Raw genomic sequence first — 27,005 nt, 5'->3', positions numbered from 1 at the left:
ACTGGCCCCAGCCCCTGGCTGTGCGCCACCACTGACCCCAGCCCCCCGGCTGTGCACCACCACTGACCCCAGCCCTTGGCTCTCCAGCACCACTGACCCCAGCCCCCGGCTATACACCACCACTGACCCCAGCCCCCGGCTCCCCGACACCACTGGCCCCGGCCCCTGGCTGTGCGCCACCACTGACCCCAGCCCCCGGCTGTGCGCCACCACTGACCCCAGCCCCCGGCTGTGCGCCACCACTGACCCCAGCCCCTGGCTCCCTGACACCACTGGCCCCGGCCCCTGGTCAGGAGTAGCTTATTTGCTTCTAACAGGCAGCCTTGGTGCAGGGGTCACACCTTGGGGCTTGTTAGAAATCACAGCTGAGATCCCAGTGCCTCGGCCTGGCGTGGGGGTGGTGCCTGTAATCCCAGCCACTCAGGAGGCTGAGGCAGGAGGATCACCTGAGCCCAGGAATTCTTTTTTTTTTTGAGACGGAGTCTGGCTTTGTCACCCAGGCCGGAGTGATCTCAGCTCACTGTGACTTCTGCCTCCCTGGCTTAAGCAATTCTCATGCCTCAGCCTCCTGAGTGACTGGGATTACAGGTGCACACGACCATGTCCAGCTAATTTTTGTATTTTTAGTGGAGATGGGGTTTCACCATGTTGGCCAGGCTGGTCTTGAACTCCTGACCTCAGGTGATCCACCCACCTCAGCCTCCCAAAGTGCTGGGATGACAGGCCTGAGCCACCACGCCCGGCTGAACCAAGGAATTTGAGGCTGCAATGAGTTGTGATGGCATCTCTGCACTCCAGCCTGGGAGACAGAAAAAGACCCAGGGACAGCAGAGTCCCTGACCCACCCAGGGCAACCCCAAATCAGCTTCTGCATTTAACGCCGTGATCCCCCACACTCTGAGTTGAGGGCATCCCTGCGAATCCCCTCAGGACCCCGGCCCACCTTGGGCTCACCGCCTTTGACCCACCTTCACTGACCCAAGGGGGGACACTGGGATGTGATATCCGTCCCTTCACCAGGCTGTGGGCTTGTCTGAGCCTCCATTTCCTTCCCTAAAAAATAGGCAGGGTGGCCCCTGGACCGTCCCCCTCCCTGGTCAACAGGGGACCAATGGCCAATGTCAGAAAGATGATGGGATGAGTGTCCCATCTCCAAGTCACTCTGCCATCACTCCTGGAGGAAACAGCGGTGAGTCCCTGGAGGGCCTATGGGGGCGCAGACTCCTCGGCTCAGGGAGAAGACCTGCCCATTGTCCCCATAATTACAGGGCAAATGGGGCAAAGGCCCAGGGGTGGGGCGTTCACTGTTCTTGGAAAAACCCTAAATGTAATCAGCAGGAGAGGACAGGGGCCACCTTGGTGCCGTCCTGATCTGCCTGGGGTGATGGCCGGAGGGGAAGGCTGGAGAGGAAGGCTGGGGAGGGCCCACCGTGGGTATTACCAAGAAACCCCTGGCTGGACGCTGTGGCTCATGCCTGTAATCCTAGCACTTTGGGAGGCTGAGGCGGGCGGATCACGAGGTCAGGAGATCGAGACCATCCTGGCTAACACGGTGAAACCCCATCTCTACTGAAAATACAAAAAAATTAGCCAGGATCCCGAGTGCCTGTAGTCCCAGCCACTCAGGAAGCTGAGGCAGGAGAATGGCGCAAACCCGGGAGGTGGAGCTTGCAGTGAACCATGAACCAAGATCGTGCCACTGCACTCCAGCCTGGGAGACAGAGCAAGACTCTGTCTCAAAAAAAAAACAAAAAAACAAAAAAACCCCCTGATTCCTGCTGCAGAGGTCCGGTGCGATGGGGGCTTTGGGAGAGCACTGAGTGGGGGGCCACAAGGAGGTTCCATCCCCGTTCTGTTGTCTGCACGTTCACTCGTGTGATGAAAATCAAACATGAATCTCAGGCAGGCCTAGGGGCTTGGCCCCTGAGAGCGTCTGCACCCTGGCCCCCGGGCAGAGCTGGGTCTCAGTCCGGCTTCTTGCCGGGGACTCTGTGGGGTGGGGGCTGCGCTGGGGCCCCCATGGCTCCCTGCACTCAGGCCCCTTGGCCATTCCTGGGCTGGTGGTCAGCGGGGACATCCAGGGGCTAAGCCTGCTCCTACCCCTAAGGGAGAAACGAGCCCGAGGTGGTCATCGCTGAGAACCGGACCAAGGTTAAAGGGCCAGGAATCGAGGATTCTCCTCTTCTTTCCTTCTCTTCACATTTTATGTTTTTCTCCCCCCAGTTTTCTATTCCTTGATAATACCTTTTAAAACAACTGCTTCACTGAGATGCAATTCACAGCCATACAATTCACCATGTATAGTACACAGTTGAAGGTTTTCTAGTAAATTCACAGAGTTGTGCAAACTTCGCTGCAGCCAATATTGGGACATTTTCATCACCCTAGAAAGAAAGTCTGTGCCTTTTGACTCTCACCCCGCCCAGCCCGAAGCAGCTGCAAATCCACTTTCTCTCCGTGTAGATTTGTGGGTTCTGGACTTTTACAAATGGGATCGCACGGTGTGTGGGCTTCGGCGTCCGACTCCTTTCCCGCTGTGCCGGGTCCCGGAGACCCATCATGCTGCAGCCTGTGTGACAGCTTCGTCCCTTTCAAGGCCAGAGAACGTGCCCTGTGTGGATGGAACACCTTTGCTTTATTCATTCACCCTCGGATGGACACGTGGGTTATCTCTATCTTATTTAATGTATTTCGACAATTTAGTGACACATTCCGCAGGTTCCAAGGGTAGTTGCAGAAGGGAGCTGTCTGCTTCCCTGTCTCCCGCCTCTGAGCACCGCCCCCACCCTGGTCAGGCAGCCAGGGGTCTGTGTGGGCCTCGCTCCCTCCCTCCCTCCCTCCTTACCTCCTGCCTTCCTTTCTTCTCTCCCTCCGTCCCTCCGTCCCTCCCTACCCTCCTTTCTTCCTTTCTCTCTCTCTTTTTTTTTTTCTGAGACACGGTCTCACTCTGTCGCCCAGGCTAGAGTTCAGTGGCGCTATCATAGTTCACTACAGCCTTGAACTTTTAGGCTCAAATGATCCTCCTGCCTCAGCCTCCCAAGAAGTAGCTAGGACCATAGGCATACACCACCATGCCTGGCTAATTCTTTTTTTTTTTTAGAGACAGAGTCTCACTCTATTGCCCAGGCTGGAGTGCAGTGGCATGATCTCAGCTCATTGCAACCTCCACCTCCCACATTCAAGCAATTCTCCTGCTTCAGCCTCCCGAGTAGCTGGGATCACAGATGCGTGCCACCATGCCCAGCTAATTTTTTTTTTTTTTTTTTTTTTTTTTTTTTTTGAGACAGAGTCTCGCTCTGTCGTCCAGGCTGGAGTGCAGTGGCCGGATCTCAGCTCACTGCAAGCTCTGCCTCCCGGGTTTACGCCATTCTCCTGCCTCAGCCTCCCGAGTAGCTGGGACTACAGGCGACCGCCACCTCGCCTGGCTAGTTTTTTGTATTTTTTTTTAGTAGAGATGGGGTTTCACCGTGTTAGCCAGGATGGTCTTGATCTCCTGACCTTGTGATCCACCCGTCTCGGCCTCCCAAAGTGCTGGGATTACAGGCTTGAGCCACCGCGCCCGGCCAATTTTTGTATTTTTAATAGAGACGGGGTTTTGCCATTTTGGCCACGCTGGCCTTGAACTCTTGGCCTCAGGTGATCCACCCCCCCTTGGCCTCCCAAAGTTCTGGGATTACAGATGTGAGCCACTGCGCCAGCCCTGGCTAATTTTTTAAAAAAAATTTTTTTAGGCCGGGCACGGTGGCTCAAGCCTGTAATCCCAGCACTTTGGGAGGCCGAGACGGGCGGATCACGAGGTCAGGAGATCGAGACCATCCTGGCTGACACGGTGAAACCCCGTCTCTACTAAAAATACAAAAACTTAGCCGGGCGAGGTGGCGGGCGCCTGTAGTCCCAGCTACTCGGGAGGCTGAGGCAGGAGAATGGCGTAAACCCGGGAGGCGGAGCTTGCAGTGAGCTGAGATCCGGCCACTACACTCCAGCCTGGGCGACAGAGCGAGACTCCGTCTCAAAAAAAAAAAAAAAAAAAAAAAATTTTTAGTGATAGGGTCTTGCTATATTGGCCAGGCTGGTCTCAAACTCCTGGACTCAAATGATCCTCCTGAAATGCTGGGATGACAGGTGTGTGCCACAGCGCCGGGCCTAGCGTGTGCTTCTGAGAGATGTTCTTTGCCTGTTGAGAGCACGTGGAGCCCCTCGCCCTCCTAGGGGGAACCACAGCCTGCTTGCCATGTCCCCTTGGGCTGCACATGCCAGTCATTTCCAGACTGTTCCTGCCGTTCCCGCTGGGCCGGCAAGCAGCCTCACTGATGCGTCACTTTGCACATGTGGAAGTACATTGGTGGCCTAAATTCCTAGAAGTGAAAGTGCAAGTTCAAAAGTTACGTGGCTTGGTAATTTTGGAGACATGTTTGCCAAACTCCCCACTGTAACTGCTCACATGCCCCCAGCACGCCGTGGGGGTGTTTGCTGCCTCCTCCCCAGCACGCCGTGGGGGCATTTGCTGCCTCCTGCCCAGCACGCTGTGGGGGTATTTGCTGCCTCCTCCCCAGCACACTGGCCGCCCAGGGCTTCTCCTTTGCTGCTCTGATGAGTGAGAGGTTGTTCTCAGGATCTCTTTTCTTTTTTTTTTTTTTTTGAGACAGAGTCTCACTCTGTTGCCCAGGCCAGAATGCAGTGACGCGATCTCAGCTCACTGCAAGCTCCACCTCCTGGGTTCACGCCATTCTCCTACCTCAACCTCCCGAGTAGCTGGAACTACAGGTGCCTACCACCACGCCCGGCCCGGCTAATTTTTTTTTCATTAGAGATGGGGTTTCACTGTGTTAGCCAGGATGGTCTCGATCTCCTGACCTCATGATCCACCTGCCTCGGCCTCCCAAAGTGCTGGGATTACAGGCGTGAGCCACCGCGCCCGGCCCTGTGTTTTCTTGCCTGTGAAGTCTCTTCACACCTTTGCCTGCCTTTCTGCTGCAATGTTAGCTGTTTTCATCTTCTAGGGGTTCCTGGTATGTTAGAGAAATTCATCCTTTGAGATACGAAAAACATTTTTTTCTAGGTTGTCTTTCGAATTTGCTCATGGTGGTTTTTGCCATGGAAATTTTTACTTCGACATAGTCAAAGTGGTCAACCTTTTATATTGTGGTTTTAGGGTCTATAGCATACATAAAGAGGCCTTCTTTGCCTCAGGGTTTTTGTTTATTTGTGGTTTTTTTTGTTTGTTTGTTTGTTTGTTTGTTTTGAGACGGAGTCTCGCTCTGTCGCCCAGGTTGGAGTACAGTGGCCGGATCTCAGCTCACTGCAAGCTCCGCCTCCCGAGTTTAGGCCATTCTCCTGCCTCAGCTTCCCGAGTAGCTGGGACTACAGGTGCCCGCCACCTCGCCCGGCTAATTTTCTGTGTTTTTTTAGTAGAGATGGGGTTTCACCGGGTTAGCCAGGATGGTCTCGATCTCCTGACCTCATGATCCACCTGTCTTGGCCTCCCAAAGTGCTGGGATTACAGGCTTGAGCCACCGCACCCGGCCTGTTTGTTTGTTTTTGTTTTTGTTTTGTTTTGTTTTGTTTGAGACAGTCTTGCTCTGTCACCCAGGCTGGAGGGCGGTGGCACAATCACAGCTCACTGCAGCCTCAAGCTCCTGGGCTCAAACCATCCTCTCACCTCAGCCTCCTGAGCAGATGGAACTACAGACATGCACCACCACACCTGGCTAATTTTTGTATGTTTTGTAGAGACGGGGTCTCACTGTGTTGCCCAGGATGGTCTTGAACTCCTGGCCTCAAGTGATCCTACCGCTTCAGTCTCCCAAGTGCTGGGATTACAGGCTTGAGCCACTGCACCCAACCCTGAGGGTTATTTTTTGATAACAGGTTTATTGAGGTATAATCCACATACAAGTCACTCCTGTAAAGTGTACAGTTCAGTAGCTTTAGTGAAGCCACAGGGCTGCACGACCATCACCACTGTCTTAATTCCAGGACATTTTAATATCCCAACGCAGCCCGTACTCACCCCCCTCCCATTGCCACCGCCCCAGCCGTTACTGAATGTAGACAGAGCTGCTTCGTGTCTCTGTGGATTTGCTTGTTCTGAACATTTCAAACAGATGGAATCACACGATATGTGGTCTTCTTTTTTTTTTTTTTTTTTTTTTTTTTTTTTTGAGACAGGGTGTCACTATGTTGCTTAAGCTGGTCCCGAACTCCTGGGCTCAAGCGATCCTCCCACCTCAGCCTCCCAAAATGCTGGGATTATAGGTGTGAGCTGCCACATGCGGCCGACACGTGCAGTGTTTTGTGTCTGGTTTCCTTCTGGTGTCCAGCGATCACCTGGGTAGTAGCGTGTGTCAGAATTGCGCTGCTCTTTTTTTTGTTTTGTTTTGTTTTTTTGGGGGGCGGGGGGATGGAGTCTCACTCTGTTGCCCAGGCTGGAGTGCAGTGGCACGATCTTGGCTCACTGCAAGCTCTGCCTCCCAGGTTCAAGTGATTCTCCTGCCTCAGCCTCCCGAGTAGCTGGGACTACAGGCGCTGCCACCACGCCGGCTAAGTTTTTGTATTTTTAGTAGAGACGGGGTTTCACCATGTTAGCCAGGATGGTCTCGATCTCCTGACCTTGTGATCCGCCCACCTTGGCCTCCCAAAGTGCTGGGATTACAGGCTCGAGCCACTGTGCCTGGCTGCTCTTTTTTTTTTTTTTTTTTTTGAGACAGAGTCCCACTCTGTCGCCCAGGCTAGAGTGCAGTGGCACGATCTCAGCTCACTGCAAGCTTTGCCTCTCAGGTTCAAGCGATTCTCCTGCCTCAGCTTCCTGAGTAGCTGGGATTACAGGCACCCACCACCATGCCTGGCTAATTTTTGTATTTTCGGTAGAGACGAGAGCCACCGCGCCCGGCTGGCATTCCTCTTTATGGCTGAGGAACCCTCCATGGTGTGGCTCAATCACAGTTTATCTGTGCTTCTGTTTACGGACCTGGGGCTTGTTCCCATTCTTAGCTGTCACTAAGAATGCGCCGTGAATGTTCGTGTGCATGTCTCTGGGTCTTTGCATCTCTTAGGGTGCAGAGGAATTGCTGGGCTCTATGGTAACTCTGTTTACCATTTTGAGGAACTGCCGGACTGTTAGTCACCACAGCCGGAGGTTCCCACCAGCAGCGTACGGGGGCTCTGATCTCTCCACATCCTCTCCAGCACACTCCCCTGTGCCACTTTGACCTTGCCATCCTAGGGGGGAGAAGTGGTAGCTCATTGAGGTTTTGATCTGCGTTCCCCTGATGGCTAACAGTGCTGAGTGCCTTTGTGTGGCCGAGTGGCCATTTGTGCATCTTCTTTGGAGAAATGTCAATTCAAATCCTTCCCCATTTATTTATTTTTATTTTATTATTATTTTTTTTTTTTGAGATGGAGTCTCACTCTGTCACCCAGGCTGGAGTGCAGTGGTGCGATCTCGGCTCACTGCAATCTCCGCCTCCCAGGTTCACACCATTCTCCTGCCTCAGCCTCCCCAGTAGCTGGGACTACAGGTGCCCACCACCATGCCCGGCTAATTTTTTGTATTTTTAGCAGAGACGGGGTTTCACTGTGTTAGCCAGGATGGTCTTGATCTCCTGACCTTGTGATCCGCCCACCTTGGCCTCCCAAAGTGCTGGGATTACAGGCGTGAGCCACTGCGCCCAGCCTCAAATCCTTCCCCATTTTTAGGCCAAGGTGGGACGATGGCTTGAGTCCAGGAGTTTGAGACCAGCCTGGGCAAAAGAGTGAAATCTCATCTCTATTAAAACAAATTAAAAGTATACATATATGTATACATATGTAAAAGTAATTTTTAAAACCCTTACCCATTTATTTGTTTTTTATTTTTACTTTCCTTTTTTTTGCAGAGATAGGATCTTGCTCTTTTTCCCACGCTGGAGTGCAGTGGTGTAACCAGAGCTCATAGCCTTGACCTCTTGGGCTCAAGGGATCCTCCCGCCTCGGCCTCCCAAAGTGCTGGGATTACAGGCGTGAGCCGCTGCGTCCAGTAGAGACAGGGTCTTGTTCTGCCGCCCAGGCTGGAGTTCAGTGGCACGATCATAGCCCACTGCAACCTCAAACTCCCAGGTTCAGGCCATCTTCCCACCTCGGCCTCCCTAATAGCTGGGACCACAGGTGTGCGCCATCACACCTGGCTTTATTTATTTATTTATTTATTGAGAGACAGGGTCTCACTATGTTGCCCAGAGTGGTCTTGAACTCCTGGGCTCAAGTGGTTCTCCCACCTCGGCTTCCCAAAGTGCTGGGACTACAGACGTGAGCCCCTGTCCCCGGCTGGCCCTTGTTAATTTTTTTTTTTTTTTTTGTGAGACGGAGTCTTGCTCTGTCGCCCAGGCTGGAGTGCAGTGGCCGGATCTCAGCTCATTGCAAGCTCCGCCTCCCGGGTCTACGCCATTCTCCTGCCTCAGCCTCCTGAGTAGCTGGGACTACAGGCGCCCGCCACCTCACCTGGCTAGTTTTTTGTATTTTTTTAGTAGAGACGGGGTTTCACCGTGTTAGCCAGGTTGGTCTCGATCTCCTGACCTCGTGATCCACCCGTCTTGGCCTCCCAAAGTGCTGGGATTACAGGCTTGAGCCACCGCGCCCGGCCTAGTTAATTTTTTAAACTTTAGAACCATTTCTAGGTTAAAAAAAATACATAATAATAATAAATTTTGTTGCTGTTTTTTGGCAGTTATTTTATTTATTTATTTATTTATTTATTTATTTATTTATTTATTTATTTATTTATTTTTGAGATGGAGTCTTGCTCTGTCGCCCAGGTTGGAGTGCAGTGGCCGGATCTCAGCTCACTGCAAGCTCTGCCTCCCAAGTTCATGCCATTCTTCTGCCTCAGCCTCCCGAGTAGCTGGGACTACAGGTGCCCGCCACTTCACCAGGCTCATTTTTTGTATTTTTAGTAGAGACGGGGTTTCACCGTGTTAGCCAGGATGGTCTCGATCTCCTGACCTCGTGATCCGCCCGTCTTGGCCTCCCAAAGTGCCAGGATTACAGGCTTCAGCCACCGCGCCCGGCCTTTGGCAGTTATTATAAAAAACACGTAGATCCCGCGAGGAGACATTTCTCCACCTCCCTGTGTCTCTGGTCGAGGCTCCTCTGCATCCTCGGGAGCACACGCCGGTTTTCCCGTGGAGACCTGGGACGTTTCCCATCCAGTGACTCAGACAATTTGTCCCGTTGCTGTTGGTGGTAGGATCTCTCCTTGTATTTTTCTATGGAAAAGCCATTCGTTTTCAAATTTTACATCAGTGCCAGCCTCTTGTTGCTTGTGATTTCTCCAGCTACTCCTCTGGGCCCTCCCCATTTATGGCCGTGTGATCCTCGGAGCAGGGTGATGTTAGGGGACGTCGGTCTGGCTGGGCCTGGCCACGGCCTCAGGCGAGCTGCATTCAGGAGCTTGAAGGTGCAAACAGTGGCTCCCTCGGGGGCTTAGAGCATAGCAAGCAGAGCCTCTCCCATGCCCTCAGGGCTGACGTGGGGTGTGGTGGCCCCTCCTGCCCCGCTCGAGGCTCACCACACCTGGCTGGCGGCAGGGTCAATGCCAGCATCCATCCTCAGGGTCTTTGCACCTGCCAGGAGCACAGTCCATGTGCCAGCCTCCTGGAGCATCAGCCTCCTGGAACGCCAGCCTCCTGGAATTCCAGCTTCCTGGAGCTCCTCCCCTGCTTCACAGCACCGTTTCCTTCTCCATCAGCCTGTTTTATAAATGTGTTGTGGGTCCCTGCAGTGTGTCCCTGCAGAGTCCTCTCGGAGACTCTGTCCCGGCCACGTCTGGGTCTCTCGCTCACCAGTCCCTCTGTAGGGCCCCATGTCTGGCGCCTGTTGGCTCTTTGCTAAATGTGAGCTGGGGAGGGAAGTCCCTGCCCTCTGGGGCAGAGATGGGGGTCACAGGATGCAGCCAGCTCTCTCCCACGGGACATGCAGTGTGGGTGGACTCAGGATGGCTGGTGTGGGTGGACTTGGGGGTTGAACCAGTGGGGCAAACCTCAGACCCATCCTCAAGAGGGGCCTGGCCCCTGGGCCCCCTTTGCTGGGACCCCATTGGACGCTGGCTCCTTCCCTGTGCCAGGGGAGGGTCCATCACTCAGAAATGGTGTCCCTGGGGCAGGAGGAGGTGGGGGTTCCCGTCCTGGCGCTGGCAGAGGCCTCGGAGCCTTGGTCTGCGGGTCCCTGCAGTGACAGCCCTGAGCGCAGCCAGCACCTCCTGGACTACCCCTGGGACCCCAGGCCTCTGACCTGGCCGCTCCTCTCTTGCAGTTCCTGGCCTCCCACGGGAACGATGCCGCGAGAGCCAGGTTCGAGTCCAAAGTACCCTCCTTCTACTACCGGCCCACGCCCTCCGACTGCCAGTGAGTACAAAGGGGCCTTGTCAGGGCCATGGTCAACAGTGCTGGGCAGTTCCGAGATGGCCCCGGGAGGACCCGGCAGTGTGGGGAGTTGGGTGCCGCCCACAGGGTCCGGGAGAAGCCAGCCGCAGCTGAGTCCCCCGGACCCCGAGGTGCTGCCTGTGTCTGCTGCCCGCCACTGGGCTTTGGTTCTGGGGTGGGGGGCGGTGGGCGCTGGGGTGGGGGCTGGAAAGGTCATTCTGCATCAGTAGCTGCAGCCCACCCGAGTTCTCTGGGGCCTTGGGGGTCTCAGGTGGATCTGAGGGGGACTCCCAGGTGCTCCCGGTGGTCTGGGAGGACGGGAGGGGCTGCTGTTGTTCGGGGCCTGCCCTGGCTCCTTGGGGCAGGAGCAGACGTGGGTACTGGTGGCCGGTTGGGGAAGCCTGAGACCGAGTCCTCTGGGCATCCTGGGGTCAGGAGGTTGCAGAGAGAGAGGAAATAAGGCCTGCTCAGCCTCACATCAGCCACCTCCACCAAAACCCACCCCTCCAAGCCTCAGTCTCCCCATCTGCCCAGACAGTGGGAATGACAGGTGACACAGGGCCCGGCCTGACTGTTCGCACTGACCCTCTCACACCTGTCATAAGGGAAGGACGTGTGGCCCACTGGGTGCCCTCCCGGCCCCCCATGTTTCCTGCTCTGGTTCAATCCCAGCCCCACCGGGCACCGCCCAGCCTCTTGTTTGCTCAGCACCTCCCTCCGTTGACTCACTCCGTGAACCCACTGAGTGGAGGGCCCACCCCACAGAGACACCCCAAGCATGAGCTGGGTGCAGGGTTTGGGTGTGACCCAACGGTGCTGCAGGAAAGCGGTGGGCGCCTGGCCTCCCAGGCCCTGAGGGGCCCAAGTGCTGTTGCTGGCTTTGCCCTGACTTGGGGGCTGAGACAGCCTGGGCTCTGCCCGCCCAGGAGCTGCTGGTGGGGACTGCAGTGACCAGGGGGCCTTCCCCCGCGTCCGGGGCCCTGTTTGGGATCTGTGCCCCCTCCAGTGAGCTCCATGAGGGGGCAGTGGGGTCAGGGGTCCTCACTGGATCCAAAGGCCTCTGGAAGGTGGGTGGGGATTGGGTGGTAGGGTGGAGGGGAGCCAGAGGGAAGGGAAGAGGGAGGAGGGAGAGGGGAGGAAGGATGGACTTCGTGGCTGCAACCCTACAAACCACCCTGGGCCTTTTTTTTTTTTTTTTTTTTTTTTAAATATAGAGATGGGGTCTCCCTACATTGCCCAGGCTGGCCGCAAATTCCTGGGCTCAAGTGATCCCCCTGCCTCAGTCTCCTAAACAGCTGAGATTGCAGTTCGAACCAGCCCTCCGGGGGTCTTTGGGGAGCAGGGGCTGGAAGTATGTTCAGGCCACGAGCGACTCAGTTTCTTTGACTGCATGTTGATTTGTTATTGGTAAAGGGCCACGGTGCCGGGCCCCAGTCCAGCATTATTGGTAAAGGGCCATGATGCCAGGCCCCAGTCCAGATGCTTGGCAGGTGTTTTCTTGATGAGCCTCCTGTGAGCCTGGAGACAGGTCCAGCTGCAATCCCCATATCGCCGCTGAGAAGCTCGAGGCTGGCAGCTCAGCCCCATGCACTCACCTCTCCCCACCTGGGCAGGCCTGGGGCCCTGGCCCCCCATACTCTCATTCTGAGACCCTGGGTGCCAGCTGCTCTCTCCCCCGCCAAGCTCTCACAGGGGAACCCTGCCCTGGCCCTGCCCCGGGCTCTCGGTATGAATCACGGAGCCCCAGCACAGCTATTTTTGAGACATTATTTTATCACCCCGCCCCCGGCTGCTCTGTGGCCTGGGTCACTGCATCCGAGTTCCTCCCACTCCCTGGCTGTTCTGAGTCGGGACCAGGGGCAGACATGGGTGCGGGGGGCTGCGGGGACACGCTTGTGGGCTCGGGGGCTGCTGCTGTGGGGTCCTGGGTGAGGAGACTCCCAGGGCTGACGCCCACCATCTGGGGTGAGGTGTGAATCCCTGTATGAGCCGTGGATGCTGTGGCATGGCAGGGGTGCAGCATGGATCTGGAGGGTTGGGGGTGCAGCGTGGACCTGCTGTGTAACCTGGGGGTGGGGGTGCCGTGTGGACCTGCTGTGTAACCTGGGGGTGGGGGTGCAGTGCGGACCTGCTGTGTAACCTGGAGGGCAGGAGGTGCCTACATCCTGCCATTTTGTGGTCCAGCTCTGTGGCCCAGGGGGCCCAACCACCCAGCCTGGCAAGGTGGGCAGGGGCCTTGTCCACCTTCCTCCCACTTCTGCCCCCACAGAGATTCTCCCAGCCCCAGCAGCCCTGGTGCCCACGGCCTCCGTGTAGCCTGGACAAGCCCGGGTCCGAGTTGAAGGTCTTTATGGGAAAGCGCTGCTGCACAGATGTCTGGGTAGCATCTTCACAGGAGCTAAGAGTGGCGGGCAGGGCCCGGAGCAGGGTCCCGGAAGGCCCCCCATGGCATGCCCTGCAGCCTCCCGGCACACACTGGGGGTCCCTCCAGGCAGAATGAGCACCATGCCCACCTCCAGCCAAGCAGAGGCCCAGGGCCTCAGTTTGCCCACCTGTAAGAGGGGAGGGTGAGCCCGCAGGAGAGGGCAGAGGGTCCTGCGTGCAATTATCTTTAGCAGCGGCCTGTGACTCAGAGGCCGGGACCTGTCTCTTCCTGTGTCACCCTCAGAGCTCTCCAGTTTCTATCTTGACATCGGGGGAAAGAAAGTCGTGCGGCTGCTCTGCTTGGTTTTACTTCTGGGTGGAAACCAGCCCCTCCCTGCTTCCTGTGTGGCCAGGGGTGATCAGGGCAAGTGAGGGAAGCTGCAGGAGGAGCCCTTGGCTGCTGGCAGCACCTGCTTGGGGCCTCCTCTCTGGCCATCCCAGCAAAGCTCTGGAGCCCCCAGCCCCAGCAAGCCCCCTCTGGGGCAGGTGTCCCGGCTGGACAGGGCTCTGCATCCCTGTCTGGGGCTCCTGGAACAGAGCACCACACGCCCAGCAGCCCAGAGCAACAGAAATCTACTTTCTCCTGGCTCTGGAGGCTGGAGGCTCGAGGCTGCTTCTCCCGAGGCCTCTCTGGGGTGCTTCCTCATGTGGTGGGCCCTGTGTGCTTGTCTGTGTCCTAATTCCCCTTCCTAAGGACACCGGCCACATTGGATTGGGGGCCACCCTGCTCCTGTATGGCCTCAACGAATCTGCAACCACGATATTTCCAAATAAAGGCACACTCAGGCCTGGGGGTCAGGATGGGATCACAGTTCAGGTGGTGGCAGCCTCAGAAACACCCAGGATAGACAGTGGAGGCGGGGCCGGGGGCTGGGGACTGAGAGGTGGGGCAGGGGCGGGGTCTGGGGGGGGTGGGGGCTGGGAGGCAGGTTTGGGGGCGGGGTCTGAGAGGCAGGGCAGGGTCAGGGTCTGAGGGGCGGGTTGGGGTAGGGTCTGAGAGTCAGGTGCGGGGGCGGGGTCTGAGAGTCAGGTGCAGGGGCGGGGTCTGAGAGGCGGGGCGGGGACTGAGAGGTGGGACGGGGGCGGGGTCTGATGGGTGGGGCGGGGTCTGAGAGGCAGGTGCGGGGGGCCGGGGTGTGGGCGGGGTCATGAGCGCTACCCTGGCTATTTTCCTGTAATAAAAAGGGAAAAAACCCACTTGGGTGAGCCATTGTTCCACTATCTAGAAGCAAAGCCGGGGCCCTGGGGAGTCACTTTCCCAAGAGGCAAAGCCTCCAGGAAGGGTGTTGACCGTGTCCTGAACTCCCAGTGGTAGAAACCGGCAGAACTCGGGCAGAAGGCACACTCAGAAGTGGACCCTCAGGGATGGACTTGCCAGCTGCGTGAACAGCACCCACTATGGAGGCCACAGTGGCCACTGGGACCCGCCCTGGGGAAAGCGGGGAGGGGTCTCCCATGGCATCCTGAGCTAGGGGAGCCCCGTGGGGAGGTGGGTTCTGGGGCTCAGAGCTTCTTCCCCTGTGAGTCCACACCTAGGGGAGGCCGTCGCCCTGAGCACCTGCCCAACCCCCTGCCCCCAGCCCACGTTTTGCTCTGGGTTGAGGGGACCCACCAGACCCTCAGGCCCTGGCTTTGAAGGGGTGGCTGTGGGGGTCCTTGAAGCCTGGCTCCCCGGAGCCCTGGAACTTGGGACACATCCTGGGGCGTGGGGTGAGGTGTGTGTGGTTGACGCTTTCGCGGTGGTTTTGTGTCCTGGCTGCCACGTGCCCGAAGACCCCCTCCTTGTGACCACATGAGGGTGTCAGCGCAGCCCCTCCGGGGCTGTGGGAGTGGGGCGGGCTCCAGGCAGTACTGGTTTTCAGGTGATGAGGGGCTTCAGGAGGGCTCCGCTGGGCAGGATGGGGTCCTGCCCCCGACTTCCTGGTGCTCACTCCCCGGGCTTCCTCCTCTTGCTGCTGCTTCTGGAAGCTTCTGTGCCAGGCCTTGGAAGGCCCTCGTGTGCGGGTGTGAGCCTTGGGGACCCAGTCCGCACCAGGGCAGGGCTGCAGACCCTGTGGGTGCCCCACCCTGAGGGCTGTTGGCAGGCCAGTGGTTGTCAAAGCCATCCCTGGCACCTGCCTCTCGTCCACAGGCCCCCGGCTTCCACACATGCGGCCTTGGGTCCTCCCGTGACTCCGAGAGGCTATTGTGTGACCCTCGGGTCACAGACAGGACGCTGGGTGCTGGGGGGCAACTCCTCCATGGTCACACAGCCAGAGCGGCTCAGGCAGCTGCACGGTGTCCCCCAAAAAGACGTGTTAAAGTCTTTTTTTTTTTTTTTTTGAGACAGAGTCTTGATCTGTCGTCCAGCCTGGAGTGCAGTGGCTGGATCTCAGCTCACTGCAAGCTCCGCCTCCCGGGTTTACGCCATTCTTCTGCCTCAGCCTCCCGAGTAGCTGGGACTACAGGCGCCCGCCACCTCGCCCAGCTATTTTGTAGTTTTTAGTAGAGACGGGGTTTCATCAGGTTAGCCAGGATGGTCTCGATCTCCTGATGTCGTGATCCGCCCGTCTTGGCCTCCCAAAGTGCGGGGATTACAGGCTTGAGCCACTGCGCCCGGCCTAAAGTCTTAACCTGCTGCCCTGTGAAGGTGAACTTATCTGGAAATAGGGTCTGGACACGAGGCTCATGCCTATAATCCCAGCACTGTAGGAGGCCCAGGTGGGAGGATTGGCCCCAGGTGTTCCAGACCAGCCTGGGCAACATAGTGAGCTCACGTCTCTACAAAGAATTAAGAAATTACCCAAGCACACCTCTAGCCCCAGCTACTCGGGTGGTCGAGGCAGGAGGATCCTTGAGTGCAGGCATTGGAGGCTGCAGTGAGCTGTGATCACACCACTGTGCCCCAGCCTGGGAGACACAGTGAGACCCTGTCTCTAAAAGAAAGAAAAGTATGATCTTTGCAGATGTCTTCAGGTTAAGATAAGGTCGTGAGGTTGTCCTGGAGTAGGGTGGGCCCAAACCCCACAGGGGAGGGAGACTGGGAGACCCACAGGGGAGGCCAGGTGAGGACAGCGGCCGAGGTGGGGGCACCGGTGGCTTCCAGGGGTGGGAGGGACCCTGGAGCAGATTCTCCCCAGAACATCCGGAGGGGACCAGCTCTGCCGACATCTTGATCTCAGATGTTTGGCCTCTGTGACCAAGACAATACGTTCGTGTTGCTTTCGGGGACCGAGTTTTGGGGTGATCCGTTATAGCAGGTGGGGGACACTCAGACACCTGGGGCCGGGGGCCAGAGACCCCTCAGATCCCACAGGACACTCAGACACCTGGGGCCAGAGACCCAACTGGGGCCCATCACCCATCACTCCCCAGGCTTCCTCAGATCCAGTGGGCGGGGATTCCCGCCCTGTCTCCGAGGCTGTTCACGTGGGCCCAGCAGGAAGCCAGAGGGTTCCTATTTGTTCTTTGCCGTGTAATTCCCCGGGAGTGGAAAAGGCTGGGGCCGCTGCCTGTGCCCCGGGGCCGCACCGAGCCTGCGTGCGGGTCGTGGTTTCTGCAACGATATTGGCCTCACTCGAGTGAGTCGAGTGAGTCACGGTGGATGGGGAGACCGTGGTGGGTGGCTCTGGGCAAGGATGTCTGGGCCCAGCGGGTGCCTTGGGGGCCTTGCTCTCGGGAACTTCTCCCATCCTGGGTCTTCCTGGATTCTTGGGTATTTGCCCATAGTTTCTCCTGATGCCCCGAACGCCTCCTGACCTCGACAGGTGCCCTGACAGCCCCGCCCTGTGTCTCAGAACCACCTGCAAGGCAGCGCTGCGGCCACTTCCCAGATCTGGTCCAACGACGTGGGGAGGGTCGGGGAGGGCCCAGGGACATCTGACTCAGGGTGGGGGGCCTGGCTCGACCCCTGTACCTCAGCCCTGTGGGGCATCAGCTGAGGCCGAGGTGGGAAGGAGAGGGGAAGAGCCAGCCTGTCCACCAGGACGCATGGTCAGAACGTGGGGCCTGACGCTCCAGGGGCGGAACGCACGAGAAACCAATAAATTAATGTCAGAGAGTGAGAAATGTCCAGTGCAGGAGGCTGACCCTACAGTTCTTTCAGGACCTTGTGCCCAGAGGGGCAGCCCAAGTCTGCCAGCGGCCCCTAGAGCCTCTTGAGATGCCCGGGGTCTGGGTCAGAGACCAGCGTGTGCTGGGTTGGAGGCCGTCTCGGCCCGGTGGCTCAGTCTCTCCTCTCCCTGCAGGCTCCTTCGAGAGCAGTGGATCCGGGCCAAGTACGAGCGCCAGGAGTTCATCTACCCTGAGAAGCAGGAGCCCTACTCGGCAGGTGAGGCCACCCGGGTGGGGCGGGGCCTCCCAGCTCCCTCTCCCCGTCTCTCTCCCCGTCTCTCTCCTATTTCCATCTCTTTCCTCCCTTTCGTGCAGTCATTAACCTGGGTAAACATGTTCATGGGTTTGAACCTGCGTCCCCGGACCCCCTCAGACCTGTTTTGTCCTCTGACTCTGAGTGGGGTGACTGGGGCTTGGGGTCCTCACAGCTGTCTACAGTCCAGCCCTGAAGGACTGGGGTACCTGGGGACCCCCTGGGGCCGTGACTGGCCCCTCCTCTGCTGGTGGTGGACACGCGCTTCCATTCAGGGGTGGCCTGCAGGGACCCCTCTCTCGAGCAGTGTGGGCAGGACCCGAGGGCCCGGGTGAGGGGCGTGAGGGCATCCTCTGTGTGGCAACACCGTGCTGCAGGTGTGGAGGGTGCAACCTGGGCCTGCGGCCTCCACCTCCCCTGGGCCTGCCTGGGTGCCACTGGGGGCCCTCGGGGTGGCAGAGACATCCAGGCAGCATCTTGGAGCTTCGTGGGCTGGTAGGGCTATGGAGGTGGGAGCTGGGAAGCAGTGCTGTGGGGGCCTGAGAGGCCAGCCCACCCCAGCCTCAGTCTCCCCAGTGCTGCTCAGCTGGCCAAGCCTCAGGCTGTGTCTCCCAGGAGCCCCCAACTCCTGCTCCTCCTTGCGTCTCATTTAAACCCTGGGGCTTTGAGTTGGAGCCCCCAGCCGGGTGGGCCAGCTTCCTCCTGCTGGCTGCTCTGTGTGAGGTGGGTTCGGCGACTGGGGGCCTTGAGTGGTTTTTTCCCCAGGGCAGCTGTGTGTCTGCACACTGGAGCTTCCTGAGTGTCCCTTCCTCCACTGTGTTGACAGACAGGGAAACCGAGGCAAGCCTAGCCCTAGGGCCTGGTTCTGAACCTCAGCATGGATGGGGCGGGTCCAGAGGCTGGATGGGGATGTTTGGTGCTGCTGGGCATGGCCACGTGAGCTCCTCGCAGGGAGGAGGCAGCCCCCAGGGCCCAGACCTTCAACCCCAGCACTGCCCTTGTATAAGAGAGAGGCTGCCCTGGAATGGTGGAACATGAGGCTGGGCACCTCACACCTGTAATCCCAGCACTTTGGGAGGCCAAGGCTGGGGAGGATCGCTGGTGGTCAGACAAGCCTGGGCAACATAGTAAGATGCCCTCCCTTTAAAAAAAGAAAAAATTGGCCAGGTGTGGTGGCTCACTCCTGTAATTCCAGCACTTTGGGAGGCAGAGGAGGAAGGATTACGAGGTCAGGAGATTGAGGCCATCCTGGCTAACACAGTGAAACCCCGTCCCTACTAAAAATACAAAAATTAGTCGGGTACGGTGGCGGGCGCCTGTAGTCCCAGCTACTTGGGAGGCTGAGGCAGGAGAATGGCGTGAACCCGGGTGGCGGAGCTTGCAGTGAGCTGAGATGGCGCCACTGCACTCCAGCCTGGGCGACAGAGCGAGACTCCATCTCAAAAAAGAAAAAAATAAAATTAGCTGGATATGGTGGCACCACCTGTAGTCCCAGCTACTCCGGAGGCTGAGGCAGGAGCAGCCCTTATGTGCAGGAGTTCAAGGCTACAGTGAGCTGTGTTTGCACCACTGCACTCCAGCCTGGGTGACAGAGTAAGACTGTCTCAAAAAAAAAAAAAAAAAAAAAAAAAAAAAAAACTGGGTGCAGTGGCTTACGCCTATGGTTCCAGCATTTTGGGAGTCTGAGGCAGGCGGATCCCTTGCAGTCAGCAGTTTGAGACCAGACTGGCCAACATGGTGAAACCCCGTCTCTACTAAAAATACAAAAATTAGCTGGGCGTGGTTGGCGCACGCCTGTTCCAGCACTTTATGGAGGTCAAGGCGGGCAGAGCGCCTGATCTCAGGAGTTCAAGACCAGCCTGATCAACGTGGCGAAACCCCATGTTGCTCTGAACTCTACCAAAAAATGCAAAATTAGCTGGGCGTGGTTGGCACACATCTGTGGTTCCAGCTACTTAGGAGACTGAGGTGGGAGGATCTCTTGAGCCTGGGAGGCAGAGGCTGCAGTGAGCCAAGGTTGCACCACTACACTCCAGCCTGGATGACAGAGCGAGAGTGTGTCTGTAAAAAGAAAAAAGATGAATTGTATTTGTGAATCTTACCCCAAGAATAAAAGAACACTTTGGGAGACCGAGGCAGGTGGATGGATCACTTGAGACCAGGAGTTGGAGACCAATCTGGTCAACGTGGCAAAACTGTTTCTACTAAAAAATACAAAAATTAGCTGGGCATGGTGGCAGGTGCCTGTAATCCCAGCTACTCGGGAGGCTGAGGCAGGAGAATTGCTTGAACCTGGAAGGCAGAGGTTGCAATGAGCCGAGATTGCGCCTCCGCACTCCAGCCTGGGCGACAGAGCAAAACTCTGTCTCAAAATATGTGGAAGAGAGGTGGCCCTGAAATGGCTGAACACAGTCCTGGCGTTGTAGGCGGGGTTGGTGGAGGAGCCCCTAACCCCCAGTGCTCCAGCCCCTCCCGGCCCTCCCTGGTGGAGCTGGCACTCTGCCCCATCCCGTGCGCCTCCCTGGGCTCTGTCAGGACCGTGGATTTTCTACCAGCAGTGGCGCGAGGTGACCGGGGTGACCAGTGGGAGGCTGCCCCAGGCCTGAGCAAGGCACCTCCCGAGGTCAGACTGGGATCTCATGCAGCGGCCCTGTTGGCTCTGCCCTCCTCCAGGGCGGCTCCTGCGCCTCCACCCCGCAACCCCCACTTGGCACACAGCCAGCCTGTGCAGGCGTTTTCAATTACTGTCCACCCAGACAGCAATTTCCTCCTCCTAAGAATCCCTGTGTGTGTGAAGGAGAGAGCAAGAAACGGTCAGGGGATGAACACACGGGTACCTGGGCCTGCTCAGCGCCCAGCACACCCCTCGCTCTGCTCCTGCCTGAAACCCCCAAAGAATCACCCCAGAGCCCCTCTGTTTCCCTCGGAAAAAACATCTTAGCAATTTGTAGCAAGGTGGCGCGTGACTTCATTTCAGAGGCAGGCGTGGGCTGGGCTGGCATGACCACAGGACTGAGTTTTGTGTCTGCTCTTGTATCAGAATCCTCTGGTTGTAAAGGATGGAAAATTAAACTTAACTGGATGTGAGCAAAACTGGAAATAGATTGGCTGGAATAACAGAACTGGCTTCAGGCACAGCTTGATCTAGGGGTTCAGTTGGTGGTGTTGGGCCCTGGTTTCAGCACCTCCTCCTCCTAGTTCTGCGTCTCTGGGTTGGCACCAACCCTCCTGGTGGCCACCTCCTTCAGCGAGTTTGGGTTTTACATCCCCGCTCTCCCGGGCTGCCGGGAAAGGTCAGGCGTGGCTCACGGAAGTGTTGGGAAAAGTCCCTGTCTCATCGGCTCTGACCGGTCGGGCCCGGGATGTGGCTTGGGAGACGTGGCACCCTGGGTTGTGTGCCTGCCTCTGGCCCCTGGGTTTGTCCTTCTGGAGAAGATCAGGGTCTGGGTTCCAGAAGTGGGGGTGCGTGCAGGTGGCAGACAGCGTCTCGTGGGCAGTAAGTGCGGGTTCTGCAGGTGTATTCGGGTGTCGTTGGGCTCAGGGTCAGGAGGTGGTGACAGCCCTGGTGACCCAAGACGCCTCCCGCCCCAGGCCCGAGGCCGCCCCATTGGAATCCCGCTCCCGCCTTTGCTGTTGTCTGAGATATTCCCGGTGCCTTGAGAGCATTTGAGATGAGCTAAAGCCTCCCGTGTGACCTTTGGGCAGGGGTCGGAGGAAGGGAGGGGCCTCCCACCCAGCAGGGTAGACTCGGGGCCCTCGGGCATAGGTTGGAGGGAGGGAGGGGTCTCCTAGCAGGGTCCCCTGGGGTAGAGATTTTCAGGCACACACTGGCTTGCAGGGTCAGAGGCTGGGGCCTTGGTCTTGCCTGCTGGCCTCTGAAGGCCATGCTGAGAGAATGTCCACTTTCTCATACCAGGCCCAGTGGGGCGGCCACACCTGCAGCTCCAGGCTTGTGGTCGACCTGTGGAGACCAGGCCCCGTGGGCTGCGCCCTCTGCTGTCTCCCCTGGACAGGTGTGAGGATGGTGGGCAGGTGCACGGGTGTGTGTGGGACAGGTGAAGTGCACAGGTTTGAGCGCAGGGCTGGCCCTTCGTGAAGGTGCAGTGAGTGCTGTGGCCAGGTGTTACCTGGCAGGCATGTGGCAGCCTCTTGCGGAGGGCATGGGGCCGTGGACAGCGGCTGCGCCATAGCGTGTGGCTGCTGTATCCCTAAGCACAGGAACACTCAGGCCAGGCTGGAGAGCTCAGAGGAGGGCCATGGAGGTGGGACCGGGCCAAGGGTGTAAAGCTGCAGGGAGAGTATGGAGCGCCCGAGCCGAGGGGAAGGTTCCCATCCCTCCGAGCGAGGGGAAGTCTCCTATCCCTCCAGAGCGGCTGCTGCCTGTGGCTCCCTCAGGGCCTGCTCAGGGCCCCGTGCATTACTTTTCGAGGCTGCAGGCGGTCCTGGAAGCTGAGGCCTGAGGCTGGTAGCTGGGAGTGCTGGGGTCCCGCCTGTCCCACCGGGTCTCCTCTCCACCGCCGGGTCATTGGTGTTGAAGGTGGGGTCTGGATATGCCCTCCCTGAAAGAGAAACCTCTCTCACACTGAAAGGGGTGAGTAGGAGACTTCCAGACCTTTCTCCCAGGCGGGTGGGTGACCTTCGGTGCTAGCCTTGTCTCCAGAGGCCTCCTTACCTCTGAACGCCAGCTCCTCAGGCCTCTGGAGGCCCCCGTTGAGTGGATAAGACCCCAGACCTTCACCTCTGCTCCCACTAAAGGGCCGGCAGCTGCAGCCACTGGTAGTGTGGAGGCCTTTAACCCAGCATTCCTATTCTGTAGTCCTGTTTGTTTGTTGTTGTTTTTTTGAGACAGAGTCTAGCTCTGTTGCTCAGGCTAGAGTGCAGTGGTGTGATCTCAGCTCACTGCAACCTCCACCTCCTGGGTTCAAGTGATCCTCCTACCTCAGCCTCCAGTGTAGCTGGGATTACAGGCACCTAACTAATTTTTCTATTTTTTTTAATAGAGATGGGGTTTCACCATGTTGGCCAGGGTGGTCTCGAACTCCTGACCTCGTGATCTGCCTGCCTCAGCCTCCCAAAGTGCTGGGATTGCAGGCGTGAGCCGCCGTGCCTGGCCCCATCCTGTTTCTTTAAGGCCGTTGCTACCCAGGATGCTAATGCTGCCTTCTCCTTGCCTGCGTCTCCCACCCTTCCCCACAGGGCCCTGAACGTTATAGGAACAGAATCCCGGGTGTCTGCAGGCCTTGGGGGTGTGGGTCTGTCCCTGCCTCCACCGAGGCCTTTGCCCAGCCATCCGTGAGCCACAGGACCTTCTAGGTTGCGCAGGAGGCGCCAGGCATGCCAGCCAGAGGGCCTCGGGCCCCAGAGCCCCGGCTGCAGGGAGGCTGCTGGGATCCCCCAGGGACCCAGAGGTGCCTGAGCCATACGGCCCTGTGCTCAGGTCCTACTGACACCCACCTGCTCAGGGCAGGGCTGCTCACAGCCTTCCCTCTACCCTGCCCCTGCAGCCTGGTCCGTAGGCATTAAGGCCTGGCCGCTTCAGATGGTCAGGTGCCTGGGGACCAGCAGGCAGTGACCGTCTGTGCCTCAGGCTGCTGTCTCTGAGTGCTGCACAGGGCTGGGGGTGAGACGCCTGTCTCCTTGTGTGTTCAGGGGCTCCAGGGCACCCCTCCCATAGACCTAGCTGCCCGCTGCTATTTGGAATCCCAGGTCCTGCCCGTTGCTAGGTTGATGAGGGAGCAGGTGTCTGGTGCTCAGGGTTAGACCTCAGGGACCCCCCGAGCCTTCCCATGGCCCCCACCCTGAGCCCACGTCTGGGCAGCAGGAGAGGACGTGTCCTCCTGTCTGGGGTGGCCCCGCGGCCAGAGTCCCCTGCACAGGGCTCCAGGGCCAGTTGGTAGTTCCCGGGCCTCCCTAAGTCCTTGCAGAGTGCACTGGGGATTCCCGGCGGCATTTCCTGCCCTGCTCCCTGGGTTTGCCACAAGAGCACTTTCTCACGGCAGCGGCGGCACCTCAGGACCACAGGGAAATACAGAAGTCCCTGCGGCAGAGCCCGGGAGGAAGGGGGAAGCTCGGGGCTTGGGAAGGGGCTGCCACACCCCAACCCCACGTTGGCCGGGTGAGGCCTGGGCCAGGCGGATCCCGCTCCACACAGAGTGACTGCAGGCCTGCTCCGGAATGAGCCGGAACCAGGAACTCCCAGAGGCTGCACCATGCCCAGTGCCCACAGCCCGCACCTTGGCTGTGTTGTTCTCACAGGGCGGGGGCCCCAGGAGTCCTGAATGTGGGCCATGCCACCCAGGGACCATGGCTGAGGAAAGGGGAGCCCCACTCTATCCCTCTGTTAGGGCACCCAAAAGGAAGGATCACCACTGGGCTTTTTTTTTAATTTTTATTTTTGAGACAGAGTCTTACTCTGTCGCCGAGGCTGGAGTGCAGTGGCAGGATCTCGGCTCACTGCAAGCTCTGCCTCCCGGGTTCAGGCCATTCTCCTGCCTCAGCCTCCCGAGTAGTTGGGACTACAGGCGCCCGCCACCACGCCCGGCTAATTTTTTGTATTTTTAGTAGAGACAGGGTTTCACCGTGTTAGCCAGGATGGTCTCGATCTCCTGACCTCGTGATCTGCCCGCCTCGGCCTCCCAAAGTGCTGGGATTACAGGCGCGAGCCACCGCGCCTGGCACCACTGGGCTTTTCTGAAGGAGTTTTTTTTTTCTTTCTTTTTTTTTCCCCTGCTCTGTTGCCCATGCTGCAGTGTAATGGTGCAGTCTCAGCTCACTGCAACGTCTACCTCCCGGGTTCACGCCATTCTCCTGCCTCAGCCTCCCTAGTAGCTGAGACTACAGGTGCCTGCCACCAAGCCCTGCTAATTTTTGTATTTTTAGTAGAGACGGGGTTTCATCATGTTGGCCAGGATGGTCTCGAACTCCTGGCCTCAGGTGACCACCTGCCTTGGCCTGCCAGAGTGCTGAGATGATAGGTATGAGCCACCACACCCGGCCTCTGAAGGAGCCTTTTTTTTTTTTTTTGAGACGGAGTCTCGCTCTGTTGCCTGAAGGAGCTTTTAATGGCTAAAGCTGGAGTAACTTGAGCAACAAAAGGGAGATGGTATAAGGGGATTATAACCCAGGGAGCAAGCTACACGTCCCCAAGTCAACAGACATAGACATAAAGAATGGAATCAGTAAACAGGAAGGGGAGAAGGCCAGCAGCCTTTGCACACGAATTCCAGATAATACAAAAGAAGGCTGGGCACTGGGGCTCCCGCCTGTCATTGCAGCAGTTTGGGAGGCTGAGGTGGGAGGATTGCTTGAGCCAGGAGTTCAAGACCACCTGGGTAACGTGGGGAGACCCCATCTCAAGAAAAAGTTTAATTAGCTGGGCATGGGGGCGCCTGTGGTCCCAGCTACTCGGGAGACTGAGTTGGGAGGATGGTCTGAGCCCAGGAGGTCAAGACTGCAGTGAACTGTGATTGTACCACTGTATTCCAGCCTGAGCCACAGAGACCTTGTCTTAAAACATAAATAGGCCGGGCGTGGTAGCTCCAGCCACTCAGGAGGCTGAGACAGGAGAATCGCTTGAACCTGGGAAGCGGAGGTTGCAGTGAGCCGAGATCACGCCATTGCACTCCAGCCTGGACGACTACAGACTCCGTATGAAAATAAATAAATGCAGGAGAAGTGAGGGAAGTGGAAATGCCCCCGAGGTGCACGGTGCAGTAACCTGTGGCAGGGAAGCCCCTCTGTGGCCGCTGTGTCTCCCCGAGACGCTCTTTGATGACAAAGGACGGGGGGAGAAACCCTTGGCGTCAGGGCATAGCGGAAGCATGTGCCGCTGCGGCCCCAGGTGAACCTCAGACCACTGGGCCAGCCGGGCTCCCCGACCCTCTGCGCCACCTTCCTTGGCCAAGGTCACGGTGTGGGGACGCGCCGCACCCCTCCCCCAGATGTGGGGGTTTATCCTTGTGTCTGAGCCAGCCTTGCCCTGCCACCTGCCCCTGGGGGTGACCTTGGTGACAGCTGCTCCCACCCCGGGCTGGCCCCGCCTTGGGCCACAGCCTCAATGGTGCCTTTCACAGGGGCCTGGACAATGCCTCATGTTGTCCTGAGGGCCAGGCCCTGGCCTCACTGAGATGCAGGGCTTCCTGCCCCAGGCTCCGGACCCCGTGCTCCTGCGGGGGCTTCCGTGGTTTCCCCTGTGGTTCGGGATGGCCCCTCCTGGTGGTGCCAGGCAGGGATGGGCCGACCATTGCCCTAAATGTCATGGGGCAGACGGAGCCCAGGAGGGGGCTGGGGCCGTACATGAGGTCTGGGACCTCGGTTTCCCTGTCCATACAGTGGGGACGATGGTGTGCGGGACGAGGGCATTACTGGGAACATCACCAGCCATTCCTTGCAGGCAGCGGGAGGCCTCAGGCGGCCCTTGAGGGGACGGGTGTTTGGGGCCTGGCCAGAAGCTGTAGGGCTGCCCCTCGGGGGGGATGGGTGTTTGGGGCCTGGCTGGAGACCACGAGGCTGCCCCTCGGGGGACGGGTGTTTGGGGCCTGGCCAGAGGTGGTAGGGTTGCCCCATTGCCCCTCCCTGGGCGGGTGCCGGCTCCTGGCCCTCCGTGGGATCCCTGCCCCCTTCCCACCGTGTTTGTCTTATGGGTTTGCTCTTGGGCTTTGGGGCCCCTGTGCGGGGACCTCAGGGTTTGGGGCTTGGGGAGGAGGTACCCTGGGGCTGACCTGGCCCTGAGGGTAGCGCCTCCTGCAGCCTGGGCAGCCTGGCGGGGATGGGGGCGTTCATGTGCCACTCTAGGCGGGAAGGCGCTGTGGAAGCTGTGAGCCCGTGTGTGAGTTGGGGGGTTCTCTCCAGGCCTGTCGGGAGCCAGGACCCATGCTGGGGGCTGTATGAGAACAGGAACAGATGAGAGCTGACCCCAGGAGCCCTCACTCACCCTCTGGCCTCACCCCTGGGAGCAGGGGAGCCTGCCTGTCCTGGCTGTTTGGAGAGAGAGCCCCAGGCAGGGTGGAGCTGGGACCTGGAGCCCTCTGCAGGATACGGCTGCTGGCTCTCAGCCTCTGCTGGCCCCAGACGCACCAACCTGGGGAAGGTGCATTAATGGGTTGGAGAGTGTGGGTGGATGGGCCAGACAGCCAAGCAGCAGGCAGGGAGAGATGGAGCCCTGTGCAGGCTCACGGACGAGGCCTTCGACTCTGGGGCCTTGCCCAGCAAGGAGACGCTGCTCTGCCGAGCCACCATGAGCTCCAGTGTTTGCCTCTTGGAGGAGGGCAGGAGCTGCTAGGACCCAAAGACCGGAAGCCAGGTCCAGGCCCTTCACGGGGACGGTCAGGGTGCAGTGATCAGGGCCTTGGCCCTGTGCCCAGAGGCCACCCCTTCATGGTGCACCCGTTCCTGTGGAAGGCCAGAGGCACCATGAGATATGAGGACCCAGTTCCCAACCCAGAGGGACCACCACCTGTGAGCTGTCACTCAGAGCAGGGCCACATGCTTCCCTGCCCCAGTTTACAAGAAAATTAGCATATAAATCACATACGTGAGGTGTGATTTACATCTACTTTGCATATCCTATTTAGAGTGCAGTTCCAGCTCTGATAAATCCAAAACCCAGCAGTCTCGGACCAGGCGTGGGGCTCACACTGCAACCCCAGCACAGTTGGGGGGGAGGCAGGAGGGTCACCTGAGGTCAGAAGTTCGAGACCAGCCTGGGCAACGCAGTGAGCTCCCATCTCTACAAAAAAAATACAAAACTTACCCGGGTGTGGTGGCATGCGTCTGTGGTCCCAGCTACTTGGGAGGCCAAGGCTGGAGGATCACTTGAGCCTGGAAGGTCAAGGCTGCGGTGA

At 58.3% G+C, this 27,005-nt stretch overlaps 1 protein-coding gene across 8 annotated transcripts in view; it reads left to right on the top strand.

The window, feature by feature from the left end:
- The window catches only part of ADAP1 (ArfGAP with dual PH domains 1), a 61,000-nt gene that overhangs the window by 19,924 nt on the left and 14,071 nt on the right, over positions 1 to 27,005 (top strand). For all 8 annotated transcript variants that reach the window (XM_074034226.1, XM_074034224.1, XM_074034227.1 and 5 more), the window contains 2 exons: positions 10,285 to 10,376; positions 17,045 to 17,127. Coding sequence is in view for 5 of the 8 variants with exons in the window: in XM_065541511.2 (XP_065397583.1) it covers positions 10,285 to 10,376; positions 17,045 to 17,127 (175 nt within the window). In the remaining 3 variants the exon portion in view is untranslated. The remainder of the gene's footprint in view (positions 1 to 10,284; positions 10,377 to 17,044; positions 17,128 to 27,005) is intronic.

The sequence above is a fragment of the Macaca fascicularis genome, chromosome 3 (assembly GCF_037993035.2).
Source record: "Macaca fascicularis isolate 582-1 chromosome 3, T2T-MFA8v1.1".
NCBI lineage: Eukaryota > Metazoa > Chordata > Mammalia > Primates > Cercopithecidae > Macaca > Macaca fascicularis.
The sequence above is the reverse complement of the archived record's forward strand: the minus strand, read 5'-3'. Positions and strand labels throughout refer to the sequence as shown.